The sequence below is a fragment of the Nerophis lumbriciformis genome, linkage group LG22 (assembly GCF_033978685.3).
Source record: "Nerophis lumbriciformis linkage group LG22, RoL_Nlum_v2.1, whole genome shotgun sequence".
Lineage (NCBI taxonomy): Eukaryota > Metazoa > Chordata > Actinopteri > Syngnathiformes > Syngnathidae > Nerophis > Nerophis lumbriciformis.
In genome coordinates this window covers 40,252,033-40,264,614 of record NC_084569.2, presented here as the reverse complement: position 1 = coordinate 40,264,614, position 12,582 = coordinate 40,252,033, and the positions used below count along the sequence as shown (strand labels likewise).

The 12,582-nt window shown below is 35.2% G+C and overlaps 1 protein-coding gene across 1 annotated transcript in view; it reads left to right on the top strand.

Moving 5' to 3' along the window:
- LOC133615029 (bMERB domain-containing protein 1-like) overlaps positions 1-1,768 on the top strand; it is a 36,740-nt gene extending 34,972 nt beyond the window's left edge. Inside the window, exons 5-6 of the mRNA XM_061973359.2 lie at positions 1,397-1,467; positions 1,560-1,768. Of these exons, the coding sequence (XP_061829343.2) occupies positions 1,397-1,467; positions 1,560-1,678 (190 nt within the window). The 3' untranslated portion in view covers positions 1,679-1,768. The remainder of the gene's footprint in view (positions 1-1,396; positions 1,468-1,559) is intronic.
- The last annotated feature ends 10,814 nt before the right edge of the window (positions 1,769-12,582 follow it).

Sequence of the window (12,582 nt, the reverse complement as noted above, 5' to 3'; positions counted from 1 at the left end):
GACGAAGAATATTTGTGAAATATTTCTTCAAACTTACTATGATTAAAATTCAAAAAAAATATTCTGGCAAATCTAGAAAATCTGTAGAATCAAATTTAAATCTAATTTCAAAGTATTTTGAATTTCTTTTAAAAAATTTTGTTCTGGAAAATCTAGAAGAAATACTGATTTGTCTTTGTTGGAAATATAGCTTGGTCCAATTTGTTAAATATTCTAACAAAGTGCAGATTGGATTTTAACCAATTTAAAACATGTCATCAAAATTCTAAAATGTATCTTAATCAGGAAAAATTACTAATGATGTTCCATAAATTATTTTTTTTAATTTTTTCAAAAAGATTCAAATTAGCTAGTTTTTCTCTTCTTTTTGTCGGTTGAATTTTGAATTTTAAAGAGTCGAAATTGAAGATAAACTATGTTTCAAAATTTTATTTTAATTTTTTTCGTGTTTTCTCCTCTTTTAAACCGTTCAATAAAGTGTTTTTTTCATCATTTATTCTCTACAAAAAACCTTCCGTAAAAGGAAAAAAAAAATGTATGACGGAATGACAGACAGAAATACCCATTTTTTTTATATATATAAATTTATTTATTTAGCTATTCTTGTTTGAATCACACTTACGTGTAACTTACAAATGACAATATATTTATTTATTTAAGTGTGTATCAAACTGGTAGCCCTTTCGCATTAATCAGTACCCAAGAAGTAGTTTTTGGTTTCAAAAAGGTTGGTGACCCCTGTACTAGGGCATCAAATCAGTGTCAGTTGAGTCGGTCCATAGGTTGCCTGTAGGGATTTTTAATGTCCGGCAGATGTCAGTATTTAGTGACACAGTATCGACACAGTATCAATACAGTTTTGCAATGTGTCGAAACGCTTCATGACGCCTCATCAACCCATCACTAGTAGCAAGGGTCATCAGGGTGTGGAGAGTGTGCAGGAGCATAAATGCGGGGATGTCGTCAGGACGAACAACAGAAAATGAATGAACTTAAATACTATGGACATGATTAGTGAAAGCAGGTGCGTGACTCAAAAACGTGAAACAGGTGCGTGACGTGACAGGTGAAAACTAATGGTTGCTATGGTGACAAACAAGAGTGCACAACGAGTCCAAACGTGGAACAGGTGAAACTAATGGGGTAATCATGCAAACAAGACAAGGGAGTGAAAAGCCAGAAACTAAACAAAACATGATTACACAGACATGACACAAATAAGTCTTTGATGAGCGTTCCTCAACTTCTCCCAGTCTTATTTGCCACTTGTGCCAGCTTTTTTGTAACATGTCGCAGGCATCAAATTCCAAATGAGCTTATATTTGCAAAACATAACAAATGCAGTACATTTATAAAAGCAGTATTTCACTGATGAAAAACAAACATTTCTTCACAGAGAAAGAGAAGAAGATCTAGAAATGGCCACCTTCTTGGAGTCCAAATATCCAAAGACTCCAGGAACAAAAGGTGAGAATCTCACTGCACTTTCTTATCAGCAACCTTTGACCTTTGCTGGTTGGCAAGGTGGACTAAAGGTCACCTGTCCTCATTACTCTCAGGTGTTCTGCAGGATCAGAAGGCAGTTCCCAAATCTCCTCATTCGTCGCCTCCGTTGATCACTAAAACTGGACTCACACTCCTGAAGGACTGCTGTGGTGTCACATGCTCTGTCATGTGACATGTCAATCAACACGCTCTGTCATGTGACATGTCAGTCAACACGCCCTGTCATGTGACACGTCTGTCCACTAAATGATCAACAAATAAATATGAGCATGTTCATTTGAATTAAATGTTATTTTTTTTATGTTCTTGCACACCTTTTTGCTGAGAGCATCTTTTATGGCTGAAGGATGGAAACTAGGTGTGGGATTCATTGAATGGCCCAAAAATTTAATCTTAGATTTTTTTCACATAAAACAAATTAATTTACATATTTTTCCCGAATTGTTTCCTATGTTTAAAAAAAAAAAAAAAAAAAAAAGGAATACTAATTAGAGTGATTAAAAGTATATTAGCCTACTATCAAAATGACTTTAAAAGTCGTATATAAGTGTTATAATGAAGGCAACACATGATGTAAGTGTCTATACACTCTTAGAAATAAGGGTTCTAAAAGGGTTCTTCTACAAGGGCTGAGGTTCTAACTGGAACCATTTGCTTCTGAAAAACCCTTTCCCGAAGAAAGGGTTTTTCAAGGGTTCTTGGTAACGCTAATGGTTCCAGTAAGAACCATTTTGATCCAGAGAACCCTTTAAAACCCCTTTTCTGAATAATTGGTTTTAAAAGGGTTCTCACTAACACTAAGGGTTCCAGTAAGAACTATTTTGATCCAGAGAACCGTTTTTGGAAGAAATAGTTCTTCAGGGATTGTTGAAAGCATGGGTAAGATCCTGTGTCACCAGGGACATACTTCCTGATAACATTTGCCAATAATGGTGCCTATCTTTAAATAAATGTTTTTCTCATTAAAATGTTTGTTCAATGTCAACATGATAAATGACCACAATATAATATGAACTAAACTGATCTGTAGAATACAATATGGTTCTTTATAGAACCCTCAGAAGACAAGACGGTTATCGGTGAAAACCTTTGAAAAGGGATGTTTTTAGAACCCCCTGTGTCAGGTCTAGATGAAACCCTTGAAACATGAAAGAGTTCTTTGTGGAACTCCCTGTGTGGGTTCTAGATGAAACCCTTGAAACCTGAAAAGGTTCTTAGTGGAACTCCCTGCATGGGTTCTAGATGAAACCCTTGACAAACGAAAGGGTTCTTAGTGGAACTCCCTGTGTGGGTTCTAGATGAAACCCTTGAAATACGAAAGGGTTCTTAGTGGAACTCCCTGCGTGGGTTCTAGTTGAAAGTCTTGAAATACAAAAGGGTTCTTAGTGGAACTCCCTGTGTGGGTTCTAGATGAAACCCTTGAAATACGAAAGGGTTCTTAGTGGAACTCCCTGTGTGGGTTCTAGATGAAACCCTTGAAACCTGAAAAGGTTCTTAGTGGAACTCCCTGCATGGGTTCTAGATGAAACCCTTGACAAATGAAAGGGTTCTTAGTGGAACTCCCTGCGTGGGTTCTAGTTGAAAGTCTTGAAATACAAAAGGGTTCTTAGTGGAACTCCCTGTGTGGGTTCTAGATGAAACCCTTGAAATACGAAAGGGTTCTTAGTGGAACTCCCTGTGTGGGTTCTAGATGAAACCCTTGAAACATGAAAGGGTTCTTAGTGGAACTCCCTGCGTAGGTTCTTTGTAGAACCTCTCATGGGGGGTTCTGGGTGGAACCTTACACACACAGTTCTAGGTAGAACCCTCCAAAAGGGTTCCAGGTGGAACCTTTATAAAAAGGTTCTACCTGGAGCCAAAAAGGGTTCTCCTATGAGGACGAGCCGAAGAACCTTATATGGTTCTACTTAGCACTTTTATTTCTAAGAGTGTATTAGCTATATTAGCCTATTATCAAAATGACTTTAAAAGTCTTATATAAGTGTTATAATGAAGGCAACACATGATGTAAGTGTCTATATTAGCCTACTATCAAAATGACTTTAAAAGTCTTATATAAGTGTTATAATGAAGACAACACATGATGTAAGTGTCTATATTAGCCTACTATCAAAATGACTTTAAAAGTCTTATATAAGTGTTATAATGAAGGCAACACATGATGTAAGTGTCTATATTAGCTATATTAGCCTACTATCAAAATGACTTAAAAAGTCTTATATAAGTGTTATAATGAAGGCAACACATGATGTAAGTGTCTATATTAGCCTACTATCAAAATGACTATACTTACAAACGAGGCATAATGATGCAATATGTATATACAGCGAGCCTAAATAGCATGTTAGCATGGATTAGCTTGCAGTCATGCAATGACCAATTATGGGTGATCAGCACTCCAAACAAGTCAATAACATCAACAAAGCTCACCTTTGTGCATTCACGCACAGCATAAAACGTTTGGTGGACGAAATGAGACAAAGAAGGAGTGGCATAAAACCCGTCTTTCTGTGGCAGCGTCGGAGAAAGCTGTACATGTAAGCAAACTGTTACGTCGCGGCGAGTTCTAGGACCGCCGAAATTAGTGGGACAAAACGGCGCTCGCTAAACACTGTCATCAGTGAAGCATGTTTGACATAAACAGTGACAGATACAAGTTAGAGCTGTACGTTACTTTGTGTTGGAACCGGCAACAGCTGAGGATGAATATCCCACAACAAGAAGGAGCTTATTGACGACAATGCGTGCAAATTTTTGTGACTTATGCAGATCCCAAATACACATCAGCAGGTACCAATAGGTACGAAAAGTTGGTTTTGCATGATATTGCGAAACAAAACGCCAGGTGCCATTTTGTGGTCCTGTCACACACATTATATCACTTCAGGTATGTTGAAGCACAGTACGTCTGACTATGGTCGCCGTATTGCGCCGCGTTCCATCAAGCGGCGCAGCTTCGTAGCTTACCAAAGTCGTACCAAAACATTTGTGTGTAACGTTCTACACTCTCAATGAAACATCAACGTTTTGCTCTCGCTTGCTCGCGTCATTTATCGAACAGGCGTCAACCTGCAGTCCGCACTTTAAAAGTCTTATATAAGTGTTATAATGAAGACAACATATGGTGTAAGTGTCTATATTAGCCTACTATCAAAATGACTTTAAAAGTCTTATATAAGTGTTATAATGAAGGCAACACATGATGTAAGTGTCTATATTAGCCTACTATCAAAATTACTTCAAAAAGTCTTATATAAGTGTTATAATGAAGACAACACATGATGTAAGTGTCTATATTAGCCTACTATCAAAATGACTTTAAAAGTCTTATATAAGTGTTATAATGAAGGCAACACATGATGTAAGTGTCTATATTAGCTATATTAGCCTACTGTCAAAATGACTTTAAAAGTCTTATATAAGTGTTATAATGAAGGCAACACATGATGTAAGTGTCTATATTAGCCTACTATCAAAATGACTTTAAAAGTCTTATATAAGTGTTATAATGAAGGCAACACATGATGTAAGTGTCTATATTAGCTATATTAGCCTACTGTCAAAATGACTTAAAAAGTCTTATATAAGTGTTATAATGAAGGCAACACATGATGTAAGTGTTTATATTAGCCTACTATCAAAATGACTTTAAAAGTCTTATATAAGTGTTATAATGAAGACAACACATGATGTAAGTGTCTATATTAGCCTACTATCAAAATGACTTTAAAAGTCTTATATAAGTGTTATAATGAAGGCAACACATGATGTGTCTGTATTAGCCTACTATCAAAATGACTTTAAAAGTCTTATATAAGTGTTATAATAAAGGCAACACATGATGTAAGTGTCTATATTAGCTATATTAGCCTACAATCAAAATGACTTTAAAAGTCTTATATAAGTGTTATATTGAAGACAACACATGATGTAAGTGTCTATATTAGCTATATTAGCCTACTATCAAAATGACTTTAAAAGTCTTATATAAGTGTTATAATGAAGGCAACACATGATGTAAGTGTCTATATTAGCCTACTATCAAAATGACTTTAAAAGTCTTATATAAGTGTTATAATGAAGGCAACACATGACGTAAGTGTCTATATTAGCCTACTATCAAAATGACTTTAAAAGTCTTATATAAGTGTTATATTGAAGACAACACATGGTGTAAGTGTCTATATTAGCCTACTATCAAAATGACTTTAAAAGTCTTATATAAGTGTTATAATGAAGGCAACACATGATGTAAGTGTCTATATTAGCCTACTATCAAAATGACTTTAAAGGTCTTATATAAGTGTTATAATGAAGGCAACACATGATGTAAGTGTCTATATTAGCCTACTATCAAAATGACTTTAAAAGTCTTATATAAGTGTTATAATGAAGGCAACACATGATGTAAGTGTCTATATTAGCCTACTATCAAAATGACTTTTAAAAGTCTTATATAAGTGTTATAATGAAGACAACACATGATGTAAGTGTCTATATTAGCCTACTATCAAAATGACTTTAAAAGTCTTATATAAGTGTTATAATGAAGACAACACATGATGTAAGTGTCTATATTAGCCTACTATCAAAAAGACTTTAAAAGTCTTATATAAGTGTTATAATGAAGGCAACACATGATGTAAGTGTCTATATTAGCCTACTATCAAAATGACTTTAAAAGTCTTATATAAGTGTTATAATGAAGGCAACACATGATGTAAGTGTCTATATTAGCCTACTATCAAAATGACTATACTTACAAACGAGGCATAATGATGCAATATGTATATACAGCGAGCCTAAATAGCATGTTAGCATCGATTAGCTTGCAGTCATGCAATGACCAATTATGGGTGATCAGCACTCCAAACAAGTCAATAACATCAACAAAGCTCACCTTCGTGCATTCACGCACAGTATAAAACGTTTGGTGGACGAAATGAGACAAAGAAGGAGTGGCATAAAACACGTCTTTCTGTGGCAGCGTCGGAGAAAGCTGTACATGTAAGCAAACTGCTACGTCGCGGCGAGTTCTAGGACCGCCGAAATTAGTGGGACAAAACGGCGCTCGCTAAACACTGTCATCAGTGAAGCATGTTTGACATAAACAGTGACAGATACAAGTTAGAGCTGTACGTTACTTTGTGTTAGAACCGGCAACAGCTGACGATGAATGTCCCACAACAAGAAGGAGCTTATTGACGACAATGCGTGCACATTTTTGTGACTTATGCAGATCCCAAATACACATCAGCGGGTACCAATAGGTACGAAAAGTTGGTTTTGCATAATCTCGCCAAACAAAACGCCAGGTGCCATTTTGTGGTCCTGTCACACACATTATATCACTTCAGGTATGTTGAAGCACAGTACGTCTGACTATGGTCGCCGTAATGCGCCGCGTTCCATCAAGCGGCGCAGCTTCGTAGCTTACCAAAGTCGTACTAAAACATTTGTGTGTAATGTTCTACACTCTCAATGAAACATCAAAGTTTTGCTCTCGCTTGCTCGCGTCATTTATCGAACAGGCGTCAACCTGCAGTCCGCACTTTAAAAGTCTTATATAAGTGTTATAATGAAGACAACACATGATGTAAGTGTCTATATTAGCCTACTATCAAAATGACTTTAAAAGTCTTATATAAGTGTTATAATGAAGACAACACATGATGTAAGTGTCTATATTAGCCTACTATCAAAATGACTTTAAAAGTCTTATATAAGTGTTATAATGAAGTCAACACATGATGTAAGTGTCTATATTAGCCTACTATCAAAATGACTTTAAAAGTCTTATATAAGTGTTATATTGACGACAACACATGATGTAAGTGTCTATATTAGCCTACTATCAAAATGACTTTAAAAGTCTTATATAAGTGTTATAATGAAGGCAACACATGATGTAAGTGTCTATATCAGCCTACTATCAAAATGACTTTAAACGTCTTATATAAGTGTTATAATGAAGACAACACATGATGTAAGTGTCTAGATTAGCTATATTAGCCTACTATCAAAATGACTTTAAAGGTCTTATATAAGTGTTATAATGAAGGCAACACATGATGTAAGTGTCTAGATTAGCCTACTATCAAAAAGACTTTAAAAGTCTTATATAAGTGTTATAATGAAGGCAACACATGATGTAAGTGTCTATATCAGCCTACTATCAAAATGACTTTAAACGTCTTATATAAGTGTTATAATGAAGGCAACACATGATGTAAGTGTCTATATCAGCCTACTATCAAAATGACTTTAAAGGTCTTATATAAGTGTTATAATGAAGGCAACACATGATGTAAGTGTCTATATTATCCTACTATCAAAATGACTTTAAAGGTCTTATATAAGTGTTATAATGAAGGCAACACATGATGTAAGTGTCTATATCAGCCTACTATCAACATGACTTTAAACGTCTTATATAAGTGTTATATTGAAGACAACACATGATGTAAGTGTCTATATCAGCCTACTATCAAAATGACTTTAAACGTCTTATATAAGTGTTATAATGAAGACAACACATGATGTAAGTGTCTATATTAGCCTACTATGAAAATGACTTTAAAAGTCTTATATAAGTTTTATAATGAAGGCAACACATGATGTAAGTGTCTATATTAGCCTACTATCAAAATGACTTTAAAAGTCTTATATAAGTGTTATAATGAAGACAACACATGATGTAAGTGTCTATATTAGCCTACTATCAAAATGACTTCAAAAGGCATATATAAGTGTTATAATGAAGACAACACATGATGTAAGTGTCTATATTAGCTATATTAGCCTACTATCAAAATGACTTTAAAAGTCTTATATAAGTGTTATATTGAAGACAACACATGATGTAAGTGTCTATATTAGCCTACTATCAAAATGACTTTAAAAGTCTTATATAAGTGTTATAATGAAGACAACACATGATGTAAGTGTCTATATTAGCCTACTATCAAAATGACTTTAAAAGTCTTATATAAGTTTTATAATGAAGGCAACACATGATGTAAGTGTCTATATTAGCCTACTATCAAAATGACTTTAAAAAGTCTTATATAAGTGTTATAATGAAGACAACACATGATGTAAGTGTCTAGATTAGCTATATTAGCCTACTATCAAAATGACTTTAAAGGTCTTATATAAGTGTTATAATGAAGGCAACACATGATGTAAGTGTCTATATCAGCCTACTATCAAAATGACTTTAAACGTCTTATATAAGTGTTATAATGAAGGCAACACATGATGTAAGTGTCTATATCAGCCTACTATCAAAATGACTTTAAAGGTCTTATATAAGTGTTATAATGAAGGCAACACATGATGTAAGTGTCTATATTATCCTACTATCAAAATGACTTTAAAAGTCTTATATAAGTGTTATAATGAAGACAACACATGATGTAAGTGTCTATATTAGCCTACTATCAAAATGACTTTAAAAAGTCTTATATAAGTGTTATAATGAAGACAACACATGATGTAAGTGTCTATATTAGCCTACTATCAAAATGACTTTAAAAGTCTTATATAAGTGTTATATTGAAGACAACACATGATGTAAGTGTCTATATTAGCCTACTATCAAAATGACTTTAAAAGTCTCATATAAGTGTTATAATGAACACATGATGACACACGTGTCTCTTATGTGTGACTGCCATCCACCGGTCACACTTATCATTACACCGTGCACCAAATAAAATAGCTTTGAGGTCGGTTAGCGCGACCAGAATGAATACGCACATAAGGCGCAGTTTCCATTTTTGAGAAAATGCTCGCTTACTTATTAAATAGTTTGGTTACACGTTTTTTTTTTTCACAAATTATTTTTGTTTTATTTTATTTTAAGGGATTTGTGTGGAAAGGCGAGTGCTGAACGGCAAAACTCCTGTAATTGCTCGGTAATTGTTGCCCAGTTTCAAGTGAAGGCAGTTGCTAAGCTGCCACTTCCCTTCATGGGCATGCATTGCGTCAATTGTTGTCATGGCAACCAAACAAAAACTATTCTAAGCTCATCATTAAGCGTTAAATTCCCTTCCTTGGGTTATGTGACAGCTTGTTTTTTTTTTTCTTATTTGTCACACGCGGCTGCAGATGAGAAGAGTGCGGAAGACTCACCGGTGGTGCCAACGTTCACACATGCCAACCCACTCTAATTGGACCTTAGCTTCCACAGACATGAAATAGTCCCTGGAAACGCCACATCAGGCCTCGCCAATTAAACGCTTTTCTTTAGCCGCCTCCCATTGTCTCTTCAAGGAGACAGATAGCGTTTATAGACTGTACCGAGCATGTCAGGTCGCACTTGCTAACTTGTTTTAGCTCATTTTGCAACCGTTTACTCCCAGAGTCATATAACTTGGTATGTGACACATGCTAAGTGTTAGCATGCTAACTTGTTTTAGCTCATTTTACAACCGTTTATTCCCAGATCATATAACTAGGAATGTGACATATGCAAATGTTTTTTAGCTAATTTCGCAACCGTTTACCCCAGAGTCATATAACTTAGTATGTGACACATGCTAAGTGTTAGCATGCTGACATTAGCATGCTAACTTGTTTTAGCTCATTTTACAACCGTTTATTCCCAGATCATATAACTAGGAATGTGACATATGCAAATGTTTTTTAGCTAATTTTGCAACCGTTTAACCTAGAGTCATATAACTTGGTATGTGACACATGCTAAGTGTTAGCATGCTAACTTGTTTTTATCTCATTTTGCAACTGTTTATTCCCAGGTCATATAACTTGGAATGTGATATATGCAAAAAATGTTTAGCTCATTTTGCAACCGTTTACCCTAGAGTCATATAACTTGGTATGTGACACATGCTAAGTGTTAGCATGCTAACTTGTTTTTTTCTCATTTTGCAACCGTTTATTCCTAGGTCATACAACTTGGAATGTGATATATGCAACAAAAAAAAGTGCTCATTTTGCAACCGTTTACCCTAGAGTCATATAACTTGGTATGTGAGACATGCTAAGTGTTAGCATGCTAACTTGTTTTAGCTCATTTTGCAACCGTTTACCCCAGAGTCATATAACTTAGTATGTGACACATGCTAAGTGTTAGCATGCTGACATTAGCATGCTGACTCGTTTTAGCTCATTTTACAACCGTTTATTCCCAGGTCATATAACTTGGAACGTGATATATGCAAAAAATGTTTAGCTCATTTTGCAACCGTTTACCCTAGAGTCATATAACTTGGTATGTGACACATGCTAAGTGTTAGCATGCTAACTTATTTTTATCTCATTTTGCAACCGTTTATTCCCAGGTCATATAACTTGGAATGTGATATATGCAAAACAAAATTTGCTCATTTTGCAACTGTTTACCCTGGAGTCATATAACTTGGTATGAGAGACATGCTAAGTGTTAGCATGCTAACTTGTTTTAGCTCATTTCGCAACCGTTTACCCCAGAGTCATATAACTTAGTATGTGACACATGCTAAGTGTTAGCATGCTGACATTAGCATGCTAACTTGTTTTATCTCATTTTGCAACCGTTTATTCCCAGGTCATATAACTTGGAATGTGATATATGCAAAAAAAATTGTGCTCATTTTGCAACTGTTAACCTTAGAGTCAAATAACTTGGTATGTGACACATGCTAAGTGTTAGCATGCTAACTTGTTTTTATCTCCTTTTGCAACCGTTTATTCCCAGGTCATATAACTTGGAATGTGATATATGCAAAAAAAATAATTTGCTCATTTTGCGACCGTTTACCCTAGAGTCAAATAACTTGGTATGTGACACATGCTAAGTGTTAGCATGCTAACTTGTTTTAGCTCATTTTGCAACCGTTTACCCCAGAGTCATATAACTTAGTATGTGACACATGCTAAGTGTTAGCATGCTGACGTTAGCAAACTAACTTGTTTTGTCTCATATTTTGCAACCGTTTATTCCCAGGTTATATAACTTGGAATGTGATATATGTAAAAAATGTTTAGCTCATTTTGCAACCGTTTACCCTAGAGTCATATAACTTGGTATGTGACACATGCTAAGTGTTAGCATGCTTACTTTTTTAGCTCATTTTGCTACCGTTTACCCTAGAGTCATATAACGTAGTATGTGACACATGCTAACTTGTTTTTATCTAATTTTGCAACCGTTTATTCCCAGGTCATATAACTTGGTATGTGATATAGGCTAATTAATTTCAGCTCATTTTGCAACCGCTAACCCCAGAGTCATATAACGTAGTATGTGACACATGCTAACTGTTAGCATGCTAACTTGTTTTTATCTAATTTTGCAACCGTTTATTCCCAGGTCATATAACTTGGTATGTGATATATGCTAATTAATTTCAGCTCATTTTGCAACCGCTAACCCCAGAGTCATATAACGTAGTATGTGACACATGCTAACTGTTAGCATGCTAACTTGTTTTTATCTAATTTTGCAACCGTTTATTCCCAGGTCATATAACTTGGTATGTGATATATGCTAATTAATTTCAGCTCATTTTGCAACCGCTAACCCCAGAGTCATATAACCTAGTATGTGACACATGCTAACTGTTAGCATGCTAACTTGTTTTTATCTAATTTTGCAACCGTTTATTCCCAGGTCATATAACTTGGTATGTGATACATGCTAATTAATTTCAGCTCATTTTGCAACCGCTAACCCCAGAGTCATATAACTTCCTATGTGATATATGCTAACTTTTTTTTTAGCTCATTTTGCAACCGTTTACCCTAGAGTCATATAACTTGGTATGCAGTGTTGGGACTAACGCGTTACAAAGTATTTTTTATATTCCGTAACTCAGTTACCGTTACTACATGATGCGTTATTTTTTATGTAGTATCGGCCAAAAACAGAAGATCTGAGTGTGTTTTATTGGAGCGCTGCGGTGTCGTCCTTCTGAAGAGGCACGCTGTGTGTGTGTCTGTGTGTGGGGAGGGAGGGAGGGGAAGGGGGGCGTGTCTGATCATGGCGGAGCTGCAGTCGAGTTTCTTAACATGGAGACATTATCATTACTTTCTTTTGTCGAAAAAAAAGAAAAGAACATTTTAGTTAAA